General features: G+C 54.0%; 2 protein-coding genes across 3 annotated transcripts; one reads left to right on the top strand and one right to left on the bottom strand.

Moving 5' to 3' along the window:
• Positions 1-1,481: 1,481 nt before the first annotated feature.
• MLF2 (myeloid leukemia factor 2) lies at positions 1,482-6,773 on the bottom strand. 2 transcript variants are annotated; one of them, XM_052640050.1, is made up of 9 exons: positions 6,656-6,773; positions 5,443-5,520; positions 5,064-5,190; positions 4,782-4,817; positions 4,124-4,177; positions 3,673-3,801; positions 3,405-3,564; positions 2,495-2,716; positions 1,482-1,990 (listed from the first exon to the last, which is right to left on the bottom strand). In XM_052640050.1, the coding sequence occupies exons 2-8, from the start codon at positions 5,490-5,492 to the stop codon at positions 2,529-2,531; spliced, it is 744 nt and encodes a 247-aa protein (XP_052496010.1). In that variant the 5' UTR covers positions 5,493-5,520; positions 6,656-6,773; the 3' UTR covers positions 1,482-1,990; positions 2,495-2,528. The 2 variants fall into 2 exon arrangements, with proteins under 2 accessions (XP_052496010.1, XP_052496009.1); XM_052640049.1 differs by lacking the exon at positions 6,656-6,773 and adding an exon at positions 6,111-6,308.
• PTMS (parathymosin) lies at positions 6,316-23,911 on the top strand. Its single transcript, XM_052640631.1, has 6 exons — positions 6,316-6,510; positions 18,963-19,535; positions 22,667-22,738; positions 22,918-22,996; positions 23,122-23,183; positions 23,359-23,911. Exons 1-6 carry the CDS (start codon positions 6,316-6,318, stop codon positions 23,407-23,409), a joined length of 1,032 nt encoding a protein of 343 aa, XP_052496591.1. The 3' UTR covers positions 23,410-23,911.
• Positions 23,912-24,677: the final 766 nt, after the last annotated feature.

The raw sequence follows: 24,677 nt of genomic DNA, 5'->3' as shown, positions 1-24,677 counted from the left end.
TGAAACCCTGGATGACTCACCTGGATGGAAACCAGGGCAACCCTTGGCCTGCTCCAGCCCCCACTCAGAGCTGCGCCCAAGAGCGTGGGCACTGGAGCTGGAATCCAGGTTGAGAGGTTGGGCTTGAGCTGCAGCCTGAGATGTTGGAGTGAGAAGGGACACCCACAGCTGCAGTCCAGGGAAGGGAGGTCTTGCCCAAGGCAACATGACTGGGCTGGTGGCAGAGCTGAGCCGGGGAGCCTGGGGGCTCCTTCTACACTCCCATGCTTTTTCACCTGCTGCCTCCTCAGGAGATTGACGACAATTCCTCCACTCCCAGAGGAAGAAACTAGGGGCAATCTGGACAGGGCACAGGTTACACTGCAAGTTGAGGACTGGGGATGCTGTGAGCTCCAATTCAGCATCCCAGGTGGAGATGAATTCGCCCCTGTTTGACTTCTGGGATTTCTGGATTCTTTCCATCACTGGTTGGTTCCTTTGACCCTGGAAGTGCATGTCAGTGGCTGGGTGACTAAGACTTAGTACCTGATCTGAACAGGACGTCAGTGCTTTGTTGCTGACGAGCTCACCTTCGTCTGCCCGTTGTGTGTCTGGATAAATCCGTTTGAATCTGTTTGCCTGTCAAGGGCATGGGAAAATCTCCTTCCCAGAAAGGACCCGGTGCTGTTTTTACCTTTGACTTATCAACTGACAAGGGCAGCAATGTTTATAAAGCAGAAACCACCCTCAGACTCTCACAGGCACTCTCCATCACTGGTGAGTTCCCGGGAGGGACAGGGTGACCCATTTGCTGAGCCAGGTCAAGCAGGAGCGAATGTCTTAAGAAATTAGAGCTCCTCAAGCTGGTCCAGAGCTGCTCAGGTTCCAGGCTAATTTTGTTCCCTGGGCTCAAATTCTCAACAATTGGGGCTGGAGGTTTTGAAGAATGTTGCTGCCTCGAGTTCTTCCCGTTTGAAGACTGGAGCAGGGTCCTTCCTGCTCTGTACCCCAAGTGTTCCTGCCCATAGTCCAGGCAAGAAATGCCCAAGGGACAAGGGGTGGAAAACTTGTTAGACACCTACAGGTATGCTCTGCCACACCCTCAAAAGCGAGGAAGCCTGCAGGACAGTCGCCGTCAGTCTCACCCCTAACCCAGCCACATGCACTGCTGCTTCTCATGAAGCACTGACAACTCCACTGCAGGACCACTGCGGTGCTGGGCTTGAACGAGTTAAGAAGGCCACACACGGAGATAGAGGGAAGGTAAGGGGATTAGAGAAGGAAATGGCAACCCACTCCAGTCTTCTTGCCTGGAAAACAGTTCATGGGGTCGCAAAGAGTTGAACACGACTCAGCAACTAAACACAAGGTAACTAGGAGACAGGAGGGTTGAAACTGAACATGGAAGAGATCAACAAAGCCAGACACAGCACCATAAATCAACTATACTTCAATAAAATACATTAAAAGAAAAAAAATAATAAAGCCAGATGCCTACTTGGTCTTTTTTCCATTCTCCTTTATTTCATAAACACCTAGTTACAAGTTGCACAAATCAAAAAATAAAGGCAGAGAGGGTGTGGGGAAGACCTTTGTGATGTGAAGCGGGTTGGAAGGGAGAAAGGGCTGGGACAGGTCCTCTCCCTCCACACACAGCCCTGAACAAGAGCTGTGGCCCCTACAGTAGGGGATCCAAGGAGGAGGTGGGCAGAGAGCCAGGGTCGCTGGGGCCCCTAAACCCAGAGCTCACCCTCAAAGCCCCATCAATGCATGGCAGGAGTAGAACAAGGAAGGGAAGGAGATTCAGAGATGGAGTAGCAAAGTGAAAAATCAAGTCATCCTGGTAAAGAGATTAAAGAAGGAAAGGAAAAGGGGCAGTGAAAGGTTCTCCCTGAGACCCCCAGGGAGGGGCTGGGGCCAGCTTGCCTGTTAATTTAATATTAAATTGGGAGTGGGAGTTGAAGAGGAAAAGTTATCTCAGGGGATGACATCTCAGCCTCTCAGCTTGTACCTGGGATGGGAAACAGAAACACACAAATTAAAAGGAAGACAAGATACAGAAGCCAGGAGTTCTGTCTTTCTCTACCAATTAGAACTTCTACTTGGGGGCTTCCCTGGTGGTCCAGTGGCTAGGACTCTGTGTTCCCAGTGCAGGGGGGCCTGGGTGTCATCCCTGGTTGAGGAACTAGATCCCACAGGCCACAACCTAAGACCTGCTGCAGCCAAAATAAATAAACATTAAGGGACTTCCCTGGTGGTCCAGTGGGTAAGACTCTGCGCTCCCAATGCAGGGGACCTGGGTTTGATCTCTGGTCAGGGAATTAGATCCCACATGCTACAACTAAAACTTGGTAACAGCCAAAATTTAAAAATTAAAAAAAAACAACAACAACCTCTTCTACCATCCAAGGTGGTGGTTGCTGGGTACCTAGGCTGCTTCTGCCTCAAGGCTGAGTGACGCTCACATAGTACACGCCTCACCCTCTCCTGTCCCTGTCCGCCCCATGGTACTTACAAGAGATACAAGAGAGGCCGAGGGCCCAGGGCCCTCACCAGTCGTAGCGGCGCGACTGTCGGGATGGGGAGTCCTCGGGTCCCTGTATAGCCAGGCGGGGAGGCCCCTCAGCCCTTCGTCCTCCACCCCCGGAAGCCTCGTGCCTCCGAAATTCCAGAGGGCGCTGCTGCCGGAATCGGGAAGTCTCCCTCCGCCACTCGTCATCAAACGCCGCGGCCTCACCTGAAGAGGACACGGAGACCACACAGGGCACCTAAGTACCACCCCACTTGCCAGGCAGACCCGTGCCCGATGCAGGCTTGAGCCACAGGCTCTGAGACCAAAACCCAAGGCTGAAAGGCCTTGGGGAAGGGAGGCGGGGGGAAGGGAGAGGGGAAGTTGGATTCATCATGGTTCAGGAATGGATACTTAGTTAAGGAGCATAATCCCATACACACCGTTTTTAATAAATGTTGGCTGATTTGAAAGAAATAAAAATGAGAAAGGAAGACACTGAAGGAATAGGGTAGATTACTATCAATATCTGACTTAGGTGACAAGAGTTTGCCCTCCCCTGTGAGGCCATCTCCTGCACTGACTCAGCCCTAAGCTGACAAAGAGGCCCCGAGTAAGTGAAGAACATGGAGCTCATCCACAATGTTGCCCAAGACACACGTACAGAGCCAGGGAGCATGCGTGAGGGCTCAGTCCTGACTCTTTGCGACCCCGTGGACTACAGCCCACCAGGCTCCTCTGTCCATGGGATTTTCCAGGCAAGAATACTGGAGTGGGTTGCCATTTCCTTCTCCAGGGGATCTTCCTGACCTAGGAATCGAAGAAGGGAGAAAAAGCTGCCATTTCTCAGCTCACAAGATGGGGGCTAGGAGCTGGTGGCAGGAAGCCGGCAGGCTGGAGCCGGAAGGGCGCTTACTCTCGTCCAGGTTGATATAGTCCTGCCGCTCCTCCTGGTCCCCCGTGCGGTGGTTTCGGGAGCGCTGGAGGATGTGAGCCCGGTCCCGGATGTGATGCCCAATGGACATCTGCTCCAGCCCGCTGTCGGAGTCACGCACGGTCCGCCGGGTCTCCCGGATCTGGGGGAGGCGGAGCGCCACATGCTCAGTGGATCCTTCCAAACCTGACTATGCCAGCCAGGCCACCCGACCGTGCCTCCCTGGGATAGAAGGAGCCCTCCAACTCACCCCGCCTGGGGCCGAGCGCATCTCGGACGTCTCTTGGTAGACCTTGGGGGCCCCGTCGCCGGTGTTGGAGTAGGAGATGACAGTGGAGGAGGAGAAGGTCTGGCAATTGCCTCCGGCTGTCATGTGCTCCTGGGGAGGGAAGGGAACTGCACGGCTGAGTGGGCAGGGCCTGGCTTCTGGAGCAGGGATCCCTCCCTGCAGCCCCGGAGCAAACGTGAGGACTCACCATCACCCCCTCAATCCCTCTGAGTCCAACAATAAGCCAGGCAGATCTGGAGAGGCCGAGCCTTAACTGCCCATTTCATGAGATGCCTGCCGCTGCTTCCCACTCAGGACCCCTGCGCTCTCCGGGTCTGGCCCTCTTATCTAGCCTGCAGGCCTCTGTGAGCACAGCCTTCCCCACTCCCACCTCCAGGGACTCGCCAGGGGAGGCGGGACACAAGACCCTCACCATGTTGCCGATCATGTCATTCATCATCCCGAACATGTCCATGAAGCCGCCTGACTGGAGCAGAAAGGAAACCGAGTCAGGTGGTCGAATTCAGGCTCCCACAGGCCACCTGGCTACATGGTCCCTCTCTCCCCTTCTTTCACATCTGGCAGCGGCTCTTCCTCATTCCTCTTGAGCAGGAGCAGAACAAGTGTGCCTCTCTGCGCTTCTCTTCCCACCCACCCCGCCCTCCTCCTCAGGCTCTGCGGCTACTAGGATCCCATCTTTTTCTTGCCTGCCTGACCTATTTCCTCCTACTTTTAGGAAGCAAGTCTGTGTTACTGGAGTCTAACCTATAAAGCGGTTGTTTCTGAAGCTGTAGAAAAATCTCCTACACATCTCTAGTTGGCCCTCCAACAGCACCTCCCTCCTCAAAAGAAGACATCTTGCTAGGCAATTATATCTCCCTAATGGGGATGACTCCTAGAAGCACAGGAGTCAGTAAGTTAGCGTCATCAGCTCACAGGACTCAGCACACAGCAGGCCCGGAGATCTGTGAGCACATGACGACTCTAGAGTTACCCATTAGCCTATATTTCAGAGAGGCAAATTTGGAACTAATATCTAAGGGTTACAGAGCAAGTTTGAAATGGAAGGATGCAGGGAGATGAAGACTTACCATTCCCAGCATTCCAAAAGGGGAGACAGCCCCAGCCTACGGGAACATGTCAGGAATAGAAATTAGAGGCCACATGCGACCTCACCCTCCCAAACCAAGCCCATGGCCTCCCTTGCTTTTTTCCATCCTTCTCTCAAAGGAGCATCACAAAGCCTGTCTTCCACACCCTTTTCCCCACTCCTAGAAGGTACGCCACTTGCTAAGTCAGCCAGCATGCAAGAAAAATGAAGCACTGCATTAACCACCCTCCCACCAGTCTCAGGTCTGTGGCAGCACCATTACCTGCATCCTGCGGCTGGCAGGCCGGGTCCCTGGCAGATTGCCATCTGTGATGCTGAGGAAGGGGCTATATCCAAACCCCCCTGACAACATCCGGTTCATGTGCTGACGGTGAATGGCAAAGGGGTCCCTGTGCAGGGAGAGTACAGAGCAGGTGGCAGAAGGGGCAGCGGTCAGCACCTCCCTGCTCCCCCAAGCCCCAAAGAAAAGAGCCATAGGGAACCAGTGGCACAGACATCCCCTCCAAGTCTAAGCTGGAGCTTAGAGTGGCCACCCAGGTGTGATCTGAGCCTGCAACAGGAGCCCAGGTGTCTGTCTCAACTACTCAGAGACTAAGTGGACCGATGTGTGCTCTGGAGCAAGAGGGGGAGGGGATACTCACATCAGGAACATGGGGTCCTCGGGCTCCACGTCCCTCATGAAGCGGAACATCCTGATTTCAGCTCCAGGGAGCTCCACACTGTGAAGATGTGGAGGCTCAAAGGTTGGAAGCGGCCAGGCTTTTTGCACACCCGCTCAGGGCAGGGACTCTCAGAGCGTGGTCCCTTCCAAACACTGTAACTGGCCCCCAAACTCCAGGGAGACCCTTCTCCAGGTGTTCAACATCAGCCTCTAGGGAGAGCCGAGCTCTTCAACCCTCTCTCCGAAGGGGGACCGTGGAAAATTTTCCCGAGCCTGTTTTCTGCCTCCCCCACTCAGAGCCATCCTCTTCCCAAAGCCACCGCCAAAGGCACACTCCCCCAACCCTCGACGCCACCTTTCCGGATGCGAATCTCAAGTGCCACCCCCCACCCCCGCCCCATAAATGACCCCAACCACTCCGCTCCCTCCTCACATCCCGGCCGCCGCCAGACCTCCCCCGGGTGGGCCTCACCGTCCCCGCCGCGCCTGGAGCCTTGCCCCCTCACCCCGAACCCTGCTTTCCTGCCGGGTGAGCAGGAGAGGCAGGCTTGACCCGCTCCCCTCCCTGCATCCCAGGCTCCCGAGGACCCTGCAGCCCGGCGGGCCGCTCCCGCCCCGAACCGGCTGCCCGCTCCGCTCGAGCCTCACCGGTCCCCGGTCCGGGCTCAGCGGCCCATCCGGCCGGTCTCGCCTCTCGTGCGCGGCAGGATCGGGGCTAGCGGCCCGGGACGCGGGACTGGTCCGGGCGTGAGCTCCTCGGCCTCCCGCACCGCCTCCTCTCACAGCTGCCACCTCCGTGCACCCCCCGCCCGTCGGCCCACGGAGCCCGAACCCCAGCCAGGCCCGGACGGAAATGACGTCACGATGGGACAGCCCACCCCAGGCCGGGCCTGCGGAGCTCCGCCCACCGGCGGGCGTGGGGCGCCCGCGGGGCCAGCTCTCAGGCCTAGCTGCTGGGGGCCTCGCGGTCCTCTGGGACTTGGGGAGTGGAGGCCTCGTTAGTAACCTGGACTTGGGTTCTGTGGCGCCGAGGAGGCTCCCTGTCAGGGTGCGGGGGAAGGAGCAGCGGAGTCCATCGCCGGGAGGGGAAGAGGGGGGAAGAGGACGGGGGCAGATTCCCCCGGACAGGGCAGGCTCTCAGTGGGTGACGAGGTGGGGCGGATCCCTGGGGAGAGCTTTCAGCAGATATCTACCGGGGAAGCGTTCATCCCGAGATGGAAGACGGACGGCAATTCTGCGGGGGAGGCGCTGGGGCCAGTCCCCTCGGGAGGAGGCGCGTTCCAGGCCGGGGCGGCGTCCTCGGAGTGACGTAGCGGGAGGAGGTGACAGTGCTGCCCAGGTCTTCCTCTGGCTTTGAGAACTCGGGCTGGGGCACGGAGGATCCAGGCTGGGGGTCTGGTCGCCAGATGGCGCCCTTCGGCCGGGCTGGAACTGCAGCCCCTGGGGAACTGGCGTTGGCGGGGCTCTAGAGACCCGCCCCCCGACCACCTCGCCGCCCCCAGTTACCCTGCTGTGAGGAGTCAGACTAGGGAGAGAGTTCTGAAATCTTTTCATTGAATGCCAACCTCCCCTTTCCTTTCTCTGAGTATCCTCAGGAGCTCCCAGTCCGCACTGTTTTTCTTGCCTCTAGTCAGGCAGGTTGGTAGGTAGGTCGAGGGAGAAGAGCGCTCCCCGTTCACCAAACTCACCGAGGGGCAGAGTTGCGAACAGGCCCGGGAGACCTGACTCGAAGGCCAAAGGCTGACACTTTGACATACTAAATGTGTTGCATAAAATCCTGCCCAACTGGAGAGACGGGCCCTCCCCCTGGGTGTTCAGGGATTTGGGCTGTCCGGGCTGGACTTTAGACCGGACTCAACCAGACGCCAGCTCGCCTGGTTCTTTACACTGGCCGCTAGCCACGTTCGTGCTCGGTGGGCCTGACAGCCAGAGAGACTTGTTCCCATCTCCAGCACTTCCCTGGAGAGGAAGAGGGGTTGCTCCCTGGTGACTCAGGAAGAAGTGGAACGAGTGGGGCTTCTCAGGTTTCTTTGGACTTGATTATTATTAAAGAGAGAAGAAAAAACGAAGACAATAGTGGCAACAGAGGGGAAGAGAGACAGAGAAATTAGAAGCTGGCAGACTGGCAAATCCAAAGATAGAATAAAAGAAAATGTGTTTTCCATTGATATTTCTGGGGAATAGACTTAGTAAAAGCTTTCGTCTTCCCAATGCTCTGTCTCTGAACAGCCCACCATGCCAGTGCCCCTTTCTTCTTGCCTACAAACAGAAGCAGTGTGACAAGTGGTTAAGAGTTGTCCTGGTGAGAGTTCTGCAGCCCAAACTTAGTAAAGTGTGGGCCTCACCTTCAGCATCTCTGTCCCGGTTCCATCATGTCCAGCCTGCCCAGAGCTGGATAGGAGATGCAGCTAGTCTTCTAGCCTTCTCCTTTGGTCTTCTTCGGTTACTTGGTGTTCTGTGTTGTTTAGTCGCCAAGTCGTGTCCAACTCTTTGCAGTCCCATAGATTGTAGCCCACCAGGCTCCTCCGTCCATGGGATTTTTCAGGCAAGAATACTGGAGTGGGTTGCCAGTTCCTCCTCCAGGGGATCTTCCTGACCCAGGGATTGAGTCTGTGCCTCCAATGTCTCAAGTACTGCAGACAGATTCTTTTCCACCGAGCCATTGGGGAAGGTGCCTAGTAGAGCTCTTTTTCTTCTTCCTTCCAAGACTTAAGAATCTGATATTGGGGACTTCACTAGCCATCCAATGGTTAAGACTCTGCTTTCACTGCAGTGGCCATGGGTTCCATCCCTGGTCAGGGAACTAAGGATCCAGAATGCCACAGGGCACAGCAAAAAAAAAAACACAAAAACACCCTAATATCAGTCATTTTTACTTTTGCATGATTTTTAATCAATCACCTCCCCTACGAATGACAGCTTAGCATCCATCTATGACACAAAGCTCTAAACCTAGGCTTTCTCTCAGGTTAAAAAGAGAGCTTTGAAGAGGTGGGGATGAAGGAGGAGACGCAAGAGTTCATTCTCAGCATGCCCAGCAATGGACTGTATAGGCAGCCATCCACTCCAGGAATTGAAGGAATGTAATTTTACAAGCAACCTTTCTGTCCAGACAGAGTTTGCATCTGTTTTCCTTCTCTGTCACCTTCCTATTCCTTCCCTTCCCTCCCCCACTCACTGCCTTCTCTTCCTTTCTTCCTTCTTTCCCTCCTTCCCTTCATCCCTCCTTCCTTCCTTTCTTAAATATGTCTCTGTCCTGTAAACTCTGATGAACAGAAATTCCTCAGTCATCAGAGTTTCCTGTAGATGATAAAATGTAGGAGGGAGGGTGGGCCCAGTCCTGGGTGAGGCTGAACTCAAAGGGGATAAGCATTGTTGGGAGGAAGAGAAACAGTTTCTCCTCACTGCTTTATGTGATGAAGCCAAAGTCCGGATGTCCTTGAGAGGGGAAAGAAAGTGTTAGTTGCTCAGTCATGTCAGACTCGTTGTGACCCCAGGGGCTGCAGCCCACCAGGCTCCTCTCTCTGTGGGACTCTCCAGGCACTAATACTGGAATGGGTTGCCATCTCCTTCTCCAGGGGATCTTCCCAACCCGAACCCAGGTCTCCTGCAGATGGAATCTTTACCATTTGAGTCGCTAGGGAAACTCAGAGGGGAGATCTAGGTCAGAAAAGTGCCCTTGTCAGATGTGAGGTCTGGCATCTGGAACAATCCCAGGGCAGCTGGCTTCTGGAGCAGAGTGAGGATGGGGTGATGGTGGACTTACGGGACACTGGATTCCAACTTGAGCTAACATGAGTGTATGTGTGTATGTGTGTTGGAAAAGTGAAAGTGAAGTCTCTCAGTCATGTCCGACTCTTTGCGACCCCATGGACTGTAGCCTATCAGGCTCCTCCGTCCATGAAATTTTCCAGGCAAGAGTGCTGGAGTGGATTGCCATTTTGGGGGAGGGAGATAAATCCTGACATTGAGCATTAAGTTGCCCCAGGAAGAGAGAGTGAGTTGTATAGTGGACACCAGATCAGAATGAGATTGAAAAATGGCTCAGGAACAGTTTTTTAAGTCCATCTTTTCAGTTTGTTTTATATCCATGTCCACTTAACAAATATTTATTGAATACCTACTGTGTAAGGCTTCCCAGGTGGCGATAGTGGTAAAGAACCCGCGTCCCAGTGCAGGCAACATAAGAGATGTGGGTTCGATCCCTGGGTTGGCAAGATTCCTTGGAGGAGAGCATAGCAACTCACTTCAGTATTCTTGCCTGGAGAATCCCAAGGACAGAGGAGCCTGGCGGGATACAGTCCATGGGGTCACAAAAAGTCAGACACAACTGAACAACTAACACTTTCATTTTTTACTTTCCAGTGGTTAGAATTCAGTGCTTTCGCTACTGTGGTCCCAGGTTCAATCCCTGGTCAGAGAACTAAGGTTCCCTACAAACCATGAGGCATAGCCAAAAATAAATAAAAATAAACAAAATTTTTAAGTGACTCCAGGTTTTTGTTTTTGTTTTGATCTGGGCAATCTGAATGAGAAATAAATGACCATTCTGTATCAGGACAGGCTTGAGAACATATGGAAATTACATCTGGCTGAAATTGTGATCCTGACCAAGTGGTTACATAGGGTAACTGAGTGACAGTCTTCTCTTAACTATTGTTTTTTTAATCTATGTATTTTATTTTACGGCCACGGCATGTGGCATCTTAGCTCCCTGACGAGGAATCAAACCTACGACCCCTTGCTTTGGAATTGCAGAGTCTTAACCACTGGACCACTAGGGAAGTCCCACAGTCTTCTCTTTAGAATTGAGCCACCTGAAGTGGAGGAGGGTGACAGGAATACGGGAATCCTGAGGCTAGTTCGGCTATCAGATATGAGATGTTGGATCACCTTGGGTAGATATGCTAATATTAACGGTCGGCATGAGCACTGGAGATTTAAGTCTTAAGAACTTCCTGTTGTCCCTTGATCATTTCAAGGAGCCATCCCTAAGGAGGCCATATATCTCATGATTAACATGGGCTTTAAGGATTGAAGCTTGTGCTCTCTGTGTGGTGAAAAGTGAAAGTGAAAGTCACTCAGTTGTGTCCGACTCTTTAAGACCCATGGATAGTCCATGGGATTCTCCAGGCCAGAATACTGGAGTTGGTAGCCTTTCCCTTCTCCAGGGGATCTTCCCTACCCAGGGATCAAAACCCAGGGTGTCCCACATTGCAGGCGGATTCTTTACCCACTGAGCCACAAGGGAAGCCTGTGTGGTAGTTCATGTCAATAAACATTTATGGAGCTCCTACTATGTGCCAGGCACAGTGCAAGGTGCTAGGGATGAAGGACAAATAAGACATAGTCTCTGCTCAGCAGGGTTCACAGCCCCAGTGAGGTGGCCAACATGGAGTCAATGATAATCCAGGGATGAAAGCTGCCATAGAAAGATAAAGATGTATATTCAAAGGGGAAAGGTGGTTCAGAAAAGGGAGAGGATGGCTTGGGAACTGGGGCAGGGCAGCCAGGAGAGCATTCTAATTTTTTGGGGGGGGGCCGCCCCATGTTCATGTGGGACCTTAGTTCCAAGACCACGGATCAAAACTGCACCCACTACATTGGAAGCATGGGGCCTTAACCACTGGTCTGCCAGGAAGTCCCCAGGAGACCATTTTAGGCTGAAGTTAAGATCAAAGCAAAGACGCTGGGACTCCTCTGGCTGTCCAGTGGTTAAGACTTCACGGTTCAATGCAGGGGGCGTGGGTTCCACCCCTGGTTGGGGAACTAAGACCCCATATGCTGTGCAGTATGGCCAAAACATTTTAAAAAATTTTAAAAAAGCAAAGGCACAGAGGTAGGCTCCACTGGGGAGGAGCTATGAAGAGTTTTTTTTTTTTTTTTTTAAATGTCAAAGCAAAACTTTTGAGGGAACCTTGGTGAGAGCCAAGGCTACAGAGGTTAAAAGGGACCAGATCTTGAAGAGCCATACTTACTTTTGGACTTTATCATTGGCCTGGGGAAGCTATCAGGAGGTTTTATGGAGGGAGATGGAAACAGTCTATTTGTATTTTGGGTAGAAAGGCAGTTTATACATTTCAGCAAACATTTCTCAGCTACATTATGCCATATACCGAGGTAGGTGTGAAGATCCAAAAATTCTTAAATCATGGTTGAAAACCCAAATGAATTAAGCTTAAAGTCAAGTGAGTGCTGTTGACCTCTGGAGGAGGGGCAAGACTGGGCTTGGAGAGAAGAGAAGCTCAAGGAATCTTTAGAAAGTGAAAATTGAGGGATCTAGGGAGGGAAAGAAGAGGCCATATCTCAGATGACTCCTTGGCATGAATGAATGGGTGGAGAACAGGACCTTTAACTGAAATAGAAAAACAGAGGAACTGCAGTTGGAAGGTGTGGGGTTGAGGCACTGTGGAGGATCCAGCGAGAGAAGACAGAAGAGAATTGGAGTCATGATTTGTGCTCAGGAGTGAAGCAGGCACTGGAGGTGTGAGTTTGAGAGTCATCAGGGTTTTTGTTGTTTTCAATGGATTTTTATTTAATTTTTGGCTGTACGCTTCGGCATGTGGGATCTTAGTGTCCCGAACAGGAATGACCAGGGATCAAACCTGCACCCTCTAGATTGGAAGGGGGAATCTTAACTGCTGGACTGCCAGGGAAGTCCTTGAGAGTCATCAGGGCTGGAGGTCTGTGTTGGCAGTGGGACTTAAGCCATTGGAGATGCATGATGGAGTCGCTTAGGGAGACTGAGAACAGGACTCCCAAGACCCAAGCTCTGGGGTTTCCCAGGTGCACACTAGTGGTAAAAAACTGCCTGCCAATGCAGAGACCTGAGACATGGTTTCAATACCAGGGTTGGGAAGATCCCCTGGAAGAGGGCATGGCAGCCTCCTCCAGTGTTCTTGCCTGAAGAATCCTATAGACAGAGGAGCCTGGTGGGCTACAGTCCATAGTAGCATCACACAGAGTCGGACACAAATGAAACCACTCAGCATGTGTGCATGACCAGATCATCTCCTAATTTCTCAGTTACTTAGGCTCTTTGAGGAAAAGTATGTTTATTCCCCTGAGACCTGAGCCATCTGGAAGGGATCAGTTGACCCAGCAATCGCCTCCTCCAGGTTGTGAAGTCCTCTCTTGGCCTTTTACCTGCTGGGCAAAATAAGCCTCTAGCTGTCACTCCTGGTCCCTGTCCCCTAGCCTTTTCTTTTTTTTTCATGATAATTTAGTTTACTTCTGAATATTTTAAATATAATGGAAACAAATATAACAGTTTTGTTTCAAAACTTGAGGTATCAACCATTAAAAGATGGGGATTTTGTAAAAAAAAAAAAAGTGGTTTATTGAATACTTACATTGTTTACACCTTTAATATTAATTCCACTTAGTTTTAGAGGATGGAAGTGCACAAAACAAGGAGCTGTTGGAAACATCTTCAAAGTGGGAACCACAGCAGATGGAACTGTGGTGCTAGACATCCACCCCCAGTGGTGGTGGTGGTAGTTTAGTCGCTCAGTTGTGTCTGACTCCTGCGACCCCATGGGCTGTAGCCCCCCAGGCTCCTCTGTCCGTGGCATTGCCCAGGCAAGAATATTGAAGTGGGGGTTGTCATTCCCTTCTCCATCCCCTAGCCTTTTCAATTTCACTTTCCTCTCCTCTGGGTCAGCTACATAGTCTATTTCATCTGTGAAAATGTGGAAATTCTGAGCAAACATGCATCTATGGTAAAGTACATGACAAGAGTGGCCCACGTGACCCTCTGACACGGCAGCCAGAGTTGCTCTTGACTTTTCTACCTACTGAACACTGGGATGGAGATGGAAAAAGAGGCAGAAAATGAAAAGGAGGTTTAGGACCAAGGCCCGAAGTGGTGCTGCACCATATGGTAGCCACGAGGCACAGGTAGTATTTAAATTTAATTAAAATTGGGAATTCCCTGGCAGTCCAGTGGTTAAGACTCAGCAATGTCACTGCTGTGGCCTGGGTTCAACCCCTAGTCAGGGAACTAAAATCCCACAAGTCAATTAGCAAAGCTGGAAAAAAAAAAAAAAAAAAAGAATGAGGCAGACTTATTTTAAATACATAATACATTTAATTAAAGTAAAAAAAATGCAGTTCTTCAGTTGCACTAGCCACATTTCAAGTCTTCAGTAACCACACATGGCTCATGGCCACTGTATTGGAAACTATAGATATAGAACAGTCCCATCACCATAGAAAATTTTACTGGACAGAGTCAGAAAGCATTTATAAATACTACCTTCTTCTGGACTTTTTTGAAGGCCTGTGAAGGCTTTTGGAAAAGAAAAGGGGAAAATTGGATGAAGGCAGTCAAAAGGTATAAGCTTCCAGTTATAAGGTAAATATGAGGATGTAACATACAACATGATAAATATAATTAGCAGTGTTGTATGTTATACATGTAAGAGTTCTCATCACAATGAAAAAAAACTTTTTAAATTCATTTTGTATCTGGATTTGATGATGGATATTCACTATTCACTAAACTTGGCCCTTCCCAGGTGGTAAAGAACCTGCTTGCCAAAGCAGGAGACATGTGAGACACGAGTTCAATCCCTGGGTCGGGAAGATCCTCTGGAGGAGGGCATGGCAACCACTCCAGTATTCCTGCCTGGAGAATCCCATGGACAGAGGAATCTGGCGGGCCACAGTCCATAGGATTGCAAAAGAGTCGGACAGAACTGAATCAACTTAGCACACACGTATGCATGTTCACTAAAATTATCGTGGGTATCATTTCACGATACATGTAAAGTCAAATCATTATGCTGTACACTGTAAACAAACAGTGCCAGATGTCAATTATATCTCAGTAAAACTGAAAGAAGAAAAAGAAAGAGAAGCACACATAAAGGGGAGAAACTGAAAGGAGGGCAGCGGAGAATTGGGCAACAGTGAACTCTAATTGTAAAAGTGAAGGAGGTCATGAAGGATGCACAGAGAATAAGAAAAGCCAATCAAAGAATCTAGAGGAGAGCTATGATGATAAAGCCCATGATTTTTTAAAAGTTTTTAAAAGACTTTATTCATTTTTGGCTGTGCTGGGTCTCTGTTGCTGCACAAGGGCTTTCTCCAGTTGCAGTGCTCAGGCTTCTCTTGTTGCAGAGAATGGGCTCTTAGGCGCGTGAGTTCAGTATTTGTGGCACATGGGCTTAGCGGCCCCAAGGCATGTGGAATCTCCCCGACCAGGGATCAAACCCGTACCCTGCATGGACAGGCAGATTCTTAACCACTGGACCACCAGGAAGTCCAAAACCAATGATTTTTGCTAGAAAGAAAGCTCATGAGGAAGTAGGAAAGCCATAGAAATTTTTATTGTGATGCTGATATCGTAAAAGACAGACTGACCACCAGGACACCGGTAGTTGCTGAGAAGACCCCAAGTCAGAGAGAGGCCAGCCCATACCCTGATGCATGCCCTGTGCTTCCACAGCTGCTCAAGGAAGGAAAGCTGAGAGTGCTCTGAGGCAGAACTGAAGATGTGGTGTCAGGGTTGTACAACTCAAGGATGTATTGAACATCCTTGTGCCAGGCACCCTTCTCAGGAGAAGGAGACATCAGTAAGGGTTGGGGAGTGCGGAAGGCAGTTTGGAGTTGGGAACAAGAGGTCTAGAATCCAGAGAGATCAGGGAGGTATCCCAGAAAAGGAGCACCCCTGGACATGGGATGAGGTGCTGTCCGGTGTAAGACAGTGCTGGATACCTGTCCCTTTTCAGGTTTGTACTTTGAATGACCTCTCCCATCTCTTCCTGGAGGGCACGGAGGGACCAGATCTTTTCCATTCAGCTTTGTCTCCACCACATAGCACAGGGGCTCATCACCAAGAGGAAGCAAGCAAGAGCAAAAGTAAACGTCACTCAGTCGTGTCCGACTCTTTGCGACCCCATGGACCATACAGTCCAAGGAATTCTCCACACCAGAATACTGGAGTGGGTAGCCATTTCCTTCCCCAGGGGATCTTTCCAACCCAGGGATCGAACCCAGGTCTCCCACACTGACAACTTGACGGGGCATGTTCCTGACAAACGTGGCTTCGTGTTGTCATGAAGAGGATTTCTTGGGACTTCCCTACCGGTCCAGCAGTTAAGAATTTGCCTTCCAATGCAGATTTGATCCCTAGTGGGGGAACTAAGATCTGACATGCTGCAACTACTGAGCCCAGAGAGCTCAACAAAGATCCAGCATAGCACAGAAAAAAAAGGAAGAATAAGGAAAGATGATTTCTTTAGGAACACTCCTGTGGGTAACATCCTCAAAGCAAACTTGACCAAAGTTAGGCTGGTTGAAATCTCTTTAGCAGTCTGTCTCCTCTTGACTCTGACTCTCCACTGTCTTGAGTTTTGAAATTAAAAAGTTTTTTTTTTTTTAAGCAAAGGAAAAATGAAGACTAGCAAATGAGTTCATCGGGAGTGAGTGAGATGAAGAGCATAGTGAGGAGTGGAGGGGTCCAGCTTTCAGGTTTTTGTCCTCCCACCCTTGAATAATAGCTAACCGGCACCCCACTCCAGTACTCTTGCCTGGAAAATCCCATGGATAGAGGAGCCTGGTAGGCTGTAGTCCATGGAGTTGCTACGAGTTGGACACGACTGAGCAACGATTTCCCTTTCACTTTTCACTTTCATGCATTGGAGAAGGAAATGGCAACCCACTCCAGTGTTCTTGCCTGGAGAATCCCAGGGACGGGGGAGCCTGGTGGGCTTCTGTCTATGGGGTCACACAGAGTCGGACACGACTGAAGTGACTTAGCAGGCCTTTCTTAGCACTTGAACTAACAGATAAATAGGCAAGCTAGGAAAAAAACAAAACACCAGGAAGTTGGAGAGGGGGAAGAATTCGCTTAAGAATGAGATGGAAATAGTTGGAGTTGAACATCTTCCACACAGTGGTGAGGGAACTGCTAGGATGTCGGAAGGCAGAGTTTCCAGGGGCCTCAGGCCTCCCCTTTTCTCACCTGGCCTCCCTTTTCCCACCTTCAGAAAATGTGTAAGAAGCAGAATTTCCCCCCATTCAACTAATGGAAAATTCTCTGTTGAGCTGTGGAGTAAAAACTCTAGAACAGGCAAGGCCTCAGAGATGGTGCTCTAGAAAGGAGCAAACAGACAGGTTGGCATCATTTAACTCTCAGCCCCAGAGGCCCAGAGACCAACCCCAAGGAATAGAAGGTGCGCTTTCAGCACCCTACTCATTCCAAATTCATCCTAAGTGTCCTGTCTAGCTTTTTCTTTCGTGAAGCCAAAGCTTCGGGAGACTGATCTGCTGTCCAACCAGAGAGCGAGGGCTAAGGGGTGTTTCTCCCAAGCAGGAAAGGACTTAGATCCAGGCCTTCTGCTTTCTAGATCTTTTTCCTTTGGTCCCTGCGGACCCTAGTGTCCAAACTCTTAAATTCTCAAGGCTCTCCCTTGGGCCTTGGGGCAGGATTCCCATTCTCTGCCTCTCCATCTCCCTGGAATTTTCCACTGCAGCTGCCTCCGCTCCCAGACACCCCTCCCTGGGCAAAATTCCCGGCTCCCTCCGCCTCCCCTTCCTAATCACACCTCGATCCCACCCCCCGGGCCTTAGGCCCAGCCCACAGTCCAACCCACAGCCCACACTAACCCCGGTGGTCCCAGTTAGAGAAATGGGAGGCCAGACCCTTATAGAAGGGTGAGAGGGAGGGACCCAGGCTCCTTCCGGGGCAGGGAGAAAGGGCAGTGGAGGGGCTGGCCCCCTGTGGGGCTGGAGTGGGGGGAGTGGCCCTCCTCAAATCCCCATATAAGGCAGGGCAAGCAGTGAGGCTCCTGGATTGGCTGATTCAAATGAGCATTCCACCTGGCAACAGGGTTTCTATTGGCTCTCAGGAAAAATAGGAGGAAGGTGGATGGAGGTTGTTGGTGGCGGTGATTGGAGGGGGGGAGGGGATTGGAGGTGACCGGAGTGGGGGGCGGTTACCAGGGCAACAGGGTAAGAGCCCAGCAGGGTGTCCGAGACAGCAGGCGGGGCTGCGAGGTGGAGAAGGGGGGAAGAGGAAAGGAGGGTGGGAGGGAGAGGAAAGAGACTGACGGGGAGGGAGCCAGACAGGGAGACTGGGGCGGGGCGGGGGGGGGAGGAGGAAAGGAGGGGGGAGAGGGAGGTAAATGAAGCCAGAGAGAACAGAGATGGAGAGGGTCAGAGATCGCTAAAGACATCAGCGAGTGTGTCAGAGAAATAGAGAGCGAGAGATGGAAAGGTCTGAGCAAGATGGACAGAGTTCGGCAAGGAAAAACCTGGGTGGGGCTCCAAGATTTTTGAGGAGTCAGAGACTGAGAAACTGACAGAAGAGTCAGAAAGAGAAATTGGGAGGTGTGGACACCAAAGGACCAAAAGAGGGAGTATTAATGGACTCAAAGACTAAATGGTGCCGATGAGTCGGTTATGTCTTTTTTTATTAAGAAAATGAAAATGATGACTGAGGGACAAATACAGGAGTGCACATACACCAAAGATATCTTGGTTCAAACCCCAGCCTTCCATTCCATCCATCTTCCTCACGACCTTTGCTACACATCCCAGCTGCTGTCCCCTCCTGAAACTCCAAGCTTCTCAAAATGACCCAGGGACTGAGACTGAGGGCAAGGAGCTGAGGGTGCGTGGAACAGTTGTGGCCTGGAAACCCCTGCAGAGGAGGCAGTTATGAATATAATCCAGAAGGGCTGGGGAAGATGGCAGCAGAAGAAAGAGACACCAAGAGAGGGAAACTGTGGGAAATAAGGACGTGAAGAGGAGGAAGATGAGCTAAAGATGCAAGGCCGGTGACAGACTCAGATAAGACAAGAACAGTGTTGTCTGGAGAGGGAAGGCAAACAGAGATGGGAGGTAGAAGAGGGCAACTGAGGAGTGAAGAGGCGACAGAAGATGAGAGATGTGAGACAGAAATGGATGAGAAGGGATGAGGAGAGATGGAAGGACCAGGCAGAGAAAAGTGAGGTGGGATGGGCAAATAAGAAAGGTCGAAGATGAAAAAAGGGAGAGGAGATTGGAAGGCCTCTGACTTCCCTCAGATCCTAGACAAGAGCAGGAATGGAGGAACCCAGCCGGGGTCACAAATGTCAGCCTCAGGCAGGACGGAGGGTGGGCTGCCTTTTCTGCTCTCCCACCCCCTCTCAAGGCCACCCAGAGAACGAAGATGCCGGAGGAGAGGGGAAATCCAGCGAGAAGTGGAAGTAGCTCCCGCCCTCTTCCTCCTCTTTCAGCTTTTGGTTTCTCAAATACCTGCCCGGCCTTTCCATCTGCTTTCCCCCCACCCCATCCTTTAGCAAAATCTCAGGGGCTTTTTTTTTTGGAGGGGGTGTCGGCAGGATCCAGGCCATCCCTCTAGTCCGCCCCCAAAAGCCAGACTCGACGTTCGCAAGCAGTGGGTAGGGATTCGGGGAGGTCCCTCCCCGCAGGAACCCCACCCCTTCCCACCTCCGCGCCCCACTCCATTCTCCGCGACCACAGTCTCTCCATTTCCCCCTCCTAGTCTAGTGCTCTCTCCCGCCTCGCGCGCGCTCCCTCCCCTCGCTTTCATCCTCCTATCCCCACCTCTCCAACCTCCGCTTTCATCCCCCTCCCCTCTCCTCTCCTCCCAGCTCCCGCCTGCCCCACCCCTGGGAAGCCCCTCCCGTCGGGCAGCGCCGCTTTATAAGCGGGTTCCCTGCCCGGGGGCGGCCGCGGCTGGTCGGCGGCAGCTCTGCGGGTGCGGGGGCGGCGAGCCGAGGACCGAGCTACCACGGCCTGAGCGCGCCGGCCACCGCCCGCACCACCCTTCCGCCCGCCCTCCGGACGGCCGCAGCCCTGCGGGTCTCCGCTCCAGACCCACCCCCGCCCCACCCCGCGCGCCTCTGCCGCCTCTTCCTGAGCCCCAGCTTGCCGAGCGGCCGCCGCTGCCGCTGTCGCCGCCGCCGCCGCCACCGCGCCAGGTTCCGGCCGCGGCCAGCCTCTGCCGTCCAGGGCCCTTCTGTCCAGGCCCCGGGACCCCGACTCCCCGCCAGCCCCGGCCCCGGCCCCGGCACCATGTCGGAGAAGAGCGTGGAGGCAGCGGCCGAGTTAAGCGCCAAGGTACGGGCGGGGTCGGCTGCGGCCCGGCACCCGCGCGCCCCCGGGGCTCCGCGCAGTCGTGCGCCCCTGGCCGCCCCCGACGGCCTCACACTGCTGCCCGGACGCGGGGTCCCCGCGGACCCCACTCCACCCTCCCCCCGCGCCCCAGCCTGGCGCTGCCTGCCCCGCTCCGCGCGGCTCGCGCCAGCGCCCTCTAGCTTGCCGAGCGCCGCGCTCCCGGCTCCCGGCCCGGCCGCTCCGGCCCCGCTCGGTCCCCACCCCTCTCCGGCCCCGGCTCGCGGGCTTCCACTCCGGCCCATGCCCGTCGGAGCTCTGCGCGTCTCTTCTACCCTGTCCCCTTCCCCGCGTCCCTCTCCGGTTCCCCGTCCCCCGTCTCCCCTTCCAGTCTGACCTCACCTTCTCTGCTAAGCGGTTTGAGAGCCTCTGGTGTAAACAGGGCTCTCCCGGGAGGCTGCTCCTCGAGGCCCCTCCCCTCGAGGCCCGACCGTCTCTCGCTCTTCTGCTCAGACAGCTACTGCCTCTATTTTCTCCTTCCATCTGTACCCATTCCTTCCTCCACTGGCCTTCAGCTTTCCTAGTCCCCATAACCGTCCTCCAGCATCTCCCCCCACACTTAAAGAATCTTGAATTCCTAAATATCTGAAGAGGGCCGGCACTAGCCTTCGAAAAAGCTGGGGCTGCTTAGCACTGCATGGCATGGCATCGCGCCGCCCCTGCTCTCATCAGCTCCCTTCCCCGGCCTCATCCCTTCGCCCTTTCCTCTCTTCCAGCCTTCCTCTAATTTCCCTAGGGAACCCGCTCAGTGTCGCTTGGGGAAATTAATTCGGCCAGGGTTTGGGGGCTGGGAGCCCGACCTTGGGCGGGGGTGGCTGCTGAGGAGGTCACAGGTCTCCCGGAGGCCAGGGAAGTGAAAGGGGGAACCAATGGGATTAGAGGCAGTGGGAGAGAGGGGATCCGTGTGAGAGCTGACAAGGTGTGCCTAGCGGCCCTCCGGTGGCATGTGACTTCACTGAGTAGGTGTCTTTGTGTGTCTGAAATCCAGCGAGTGTGTGGGACTGCCCGTGTCAGTTACATGTGTGCATGCAGAGACGTAGCTGTTCCGGGGCCCTGTTGCCGCTTTGTGAGTGGCGAGTGGCTCCACTGTGCCCTTGTGCTGCCTCGAGAGTGTGTGCCAGAATGCCCAAACACCGGGCCATGTGTCTCCGGATCGCGTGGGCGCCCCTCTGTGCCGTGAGTGTGAATCAGTGTCAGCCTGTGTCAGTGTGTGTGCCTGTGCTGAGTAAATGAGGCCAGAGAGTTGCTTAGCACAAGACCTAGGTCACATACCCCCCTGGAAAAGGGATCATAAAAGGACAGTGACCAGAAGGACAGGACGGGGCCAGACAGGGCAGGAGAGGGCCCGGCCCCTTGGACTTTGGCCTCTGGTAGACTCCCTCCCTCCCTCCCTGGCACTCACTTACTCTCCCCCACTGCATCAGCCCCATGAGAAACTTGGGCCAGGGCCATGCAGATCTGGTGCTGGGACCCCCAAAGAGAAGCCAAGGCTCCCCAGGCCAAGGCTGTAGGGGGAAGCCCACCAGGTAGGAGAAATGCCATAGTGACCATCTGGCAGAGAAATGAGGACAGCAAAGTGGCACGGGGAAACGAAGTTGGAGTGAGAGGAGCTAGTGTTTTGTGTGCCCCATTAAGGGAGAAGGGAATTGAGCGTCCTGCCGGGCCAACCACCCCCACACCAAACCTCCCTTACCCCCAACCCTGCTCCAGAAAGGACACACCCTCCTAGGGTGATCCACTCACCCAGAAAACTTCCATCCCCATGGAATCGGATATAGAGTTGCACACCAACACCAGATCCCATCTGATCATCCAGAGCACCACAGTGCCTGCCAAGGGGTGGGGTGGAGAGAGGACTGGAATGTCAATGGGAAGAACCGATGTGGTGTCCCCAGAGACTAGGACTCTCGTGAGCACCTCTCTCAGCCACATCACATCAAGACAAGACGTCAAAGGTGTGCCTGCTGGGGTCTTGAGGAGGAGAGAGGGACCAGTGTGTAGAGGGAGGGGACTCCAGGCAGGTACCTTATTCTCACCAGCTTTCCCATCCCACCCACACAGACCTTATGTCTCTTCCTGTACCATATCCTGTCCCATAGACTTCCCCTTCCATGGTTCCCTTACTCTGCTCCCCCTACATCCCCCAGAAATGGTCACTCCTGCCCTTCTACACACCAGCGCATATACCACACCAGGGTACACACTGTGCCCATGCACACGCTCCAGGTGGTCGGGAGGAGGAAGCCCCCTTGGCCAGGAGTGGGCAGAGGTGAGAGAGGGCACTGGGAGTTGTCCCCTGGGGGCTCTCCCTATTCCTGTAGTGTTGGGCCAGGTAGGAGCCTGAAGATGAGGGAGGCACACAGATGGAGAGAAACAAAGCCTTTCGAAGCTGAGGGGGAAGCAAGAAGGGATGCCCAGGAGAGAGTCCTCCGGAAAAGGCCCCAGAGGTAGACAAAAGGCAGAGCCGGGCCTGCAGTGGGAGGGGGCAGGCGAAGGAGGGACCTCAAGAGGGGGTGGGGCGTCAGGGCTGCGAGCAGATGGAGGGGGATTTGCTTTGCTGAGCTGAACTCTTCAGCCGGTGAGGCTGGGCAGAGCTTGGTGGGGGTGGAAAGCGATTACCTTGACTGCCTTTCCCCTGGCTTCATCACTCTTCCTCCTCCCTTGGGGAAGCGGTCTGGTCTCAGCCCCTTCGCGGCAGCGGCGAGCCTGGGACCTCTGCTGGGCCTCTGAGCCGCCCTGGCCACCCTTTCCATTTTCCACCCCTCTAAGCTTACTGGGGCTTCCCTGGTGGCTCGATGGTAAATAATCTGCCTGCAATGTGGGAGACCTGGGTTCAATCCCTGGGTCGGGAAGCTCCCTGGGAGAAGGGAATAGCAACCCAACTCCAGTATTCTTGCCTGGAGTATCCCATGGACAGAGGAGCCTGGCGGGCAACAGTCCATGGGGTCGCAAAGAGTCCGATTGGACTGAGCAACTTGACACACAAGCTCACTGCAGAGGGAGAAGCGCAGCTGGAGGGAATTAAGGGCAGCAGATCATGTGTGGTCAGAGGAAGGTGACCTCTTTCTCTCTTGTAGGACCTGAAGGAGAAGAAAGAGAAGGTGGAGGAGAAGGCAGGCCGGAAAGAGCGAAAGAAAGAGGTGGTGGAGGTGCGCAAGGGTCACCTGCCCACTGGGCCCCCAGCCACGTTCCCCCGGGGCCCGCCTTTCCGTGACCCCGCCCACCAAGTCGCCCCGCCCCGGGGGCCCGCCCAGGCCCCTTGCCATTGGCGGGGACGATGGGTGGAGGCACTGGCTAACCTGCCGCCTCCCTCTCCCGGTCCCCGCAGGAGGAGGAGAACGGCGCCGAGGAGGAGGAAGAAGAAACTGCCGAGGACGGCGAGGAGGAGGATGAAGGGGACGAGGAAGGTGGGGAGGGGCGGGGAACCGTCAGGGCGGGTTTGAAGAACTAAAAGCAGGGCTGAGGGCCACCACAGGGGGTCTCTGCTGGAGCTTCCAGCCCTTCCCCCAATGACCCATTTCTGGCTCCTCAGATGAGGAAGAAGAAGAAGATGAGGACGAAGGGCCCGCGCTGAAGAGAGCTGCTGAAGAGGAGGTTTGGGCTGGGTTGCGGGCTTGAGGGGCTGTCAGGGATGCAGCAGGGCCGGGAGCCCTTGGATTTGGACCGAGATGACGGTGGTGCAGGGGTGCAGGGCGGGGTGGGCTGGAGCAGGACAGGGGGCGGTCCCTCTCCTGGTTGACAGCTACCCCAGCTCTTTCCCTCTCCACAGGATGAAGCGGATCCCAAGCGGCAGAAGACAGAAAATGGGGCGTCGGCATGAGCCCCCTGCCAGTGGGCTGGGGGTGGTGGGAGGCCCCTCGGGGCCTGGAGGTGGGGGTGGGGAGCGCCGCGTGCAACCACTCTTCACCTGGCTCCCTGCTCTGGGCCCCGCGCCAGAGTTGCCGCCCTCTCTTCCCCCCAGCCTTCTCATGCCGCACCTACTTCCTCACTGCCATCTTCCACCTCCTTACCTGCTCCATCTGAGCTCCCCAGCTGGTCCCCAGTCACCGCCTCCCTCTCGTTCCTCTCTTCCCGCCCTTCCCACAGCCAGCCTCTCCCTCCTTCAATAGCCTCTCCTTCCTAACCTCTGCATCCCAGCCTCACGTCATCCTGCCCTGCCCATCCCTACCCTGCCTGATCCCTGGGTCTCCTCCCTCAGATCCCTTTCAGACAGCGCCAGGACGGGGTGGGGCCAGGGTTGGGGCCGCGCCCCGCAGCTGCCCCCCTCCCCTCCCCCTTTTTTGTATAATTTAATAAAGAAACGGTCGCGCTTCTGTTTTTAACCTGTCTCCTGCTTTCCCGGGACAGAGCGAGGAGGGTGGCCCAGGGCACATTCTGTCTGGACCCTTCCCCTCTGAAAAAGCAGCAGTACCTTCCTACCACCCCACCCTCCACCCCCTTGAGAAGATAACTGCTACACTCCGGGGTGGACAGGGGGCGCTGTGGCTCTGAGAGCCGACTGGTGTCCTGGTTTTGAGTTCCTGGTGATGCTCCTCCCAGCCATACACACCCCCTGTGCTGCGAGCCCACACCAGGCTAGACACTGCTGAGCCCAGTGGAAAGCTACCAAGCCCTACTGTGCTGAGCCAGGCACAGAAGTACCCTCAGAAACAGGAAGTCCCGCCCCTGAAGTGGGAGAGGGCAGGCGGCCTAAATCTTGGCCTCCTTGGACACAGTGAGAGTTGGCTGGCACTGAGGAAGTCAGCTACCTCCTGGTCAAGCTGGGAAAACTCCAGGGCTCTTGTGGTCCCAGGCCTGCTTGAGTTTTGGCTCCTTAGCCTGGGCGGGGTAGGGAGCATGAGTTCCCCTCTGGCCTTCTCAGGCTTCCTTTCCTAGTTCTGCTTCAGTTTTTCCTGAGTTTGAGCTGCAGGATTTCTGCATTTTTTCCGTATCACCCTCTCAGTTCAGAAGCTCTGGACTGGGAGAGCCTGCTGATTACACAGAGGTCTAATCACAGGAGTGTGTGATTCATTGATGCCATTCACCCAAAAGAGGAGAAAACTGGGAACTTCATTGGCAGTCCAGTGGTTAAGACTATAGGCTTCCACT

Source organism: Budorcas taxicolor, chromosome 5, assembly GCF_023091745.1.
Source record: "Budorcas taxicolor isolate Tak-1 chromosome 5, Takin1.1, whole genome shotgun sequence".
NCBI classification, from domain to species: domain Eukaryota; kingdom Metazoa; phylum Chordata; class Mammalia; order Artiodactyla; family Bovidae; genus Budorcas; species Budorcas taxicolor.
The sequence above is the reverse complement of the archived record's forward strand: the minus strand, read 5'-3'. Positions and strand labels throughout refer to the sequence as shown.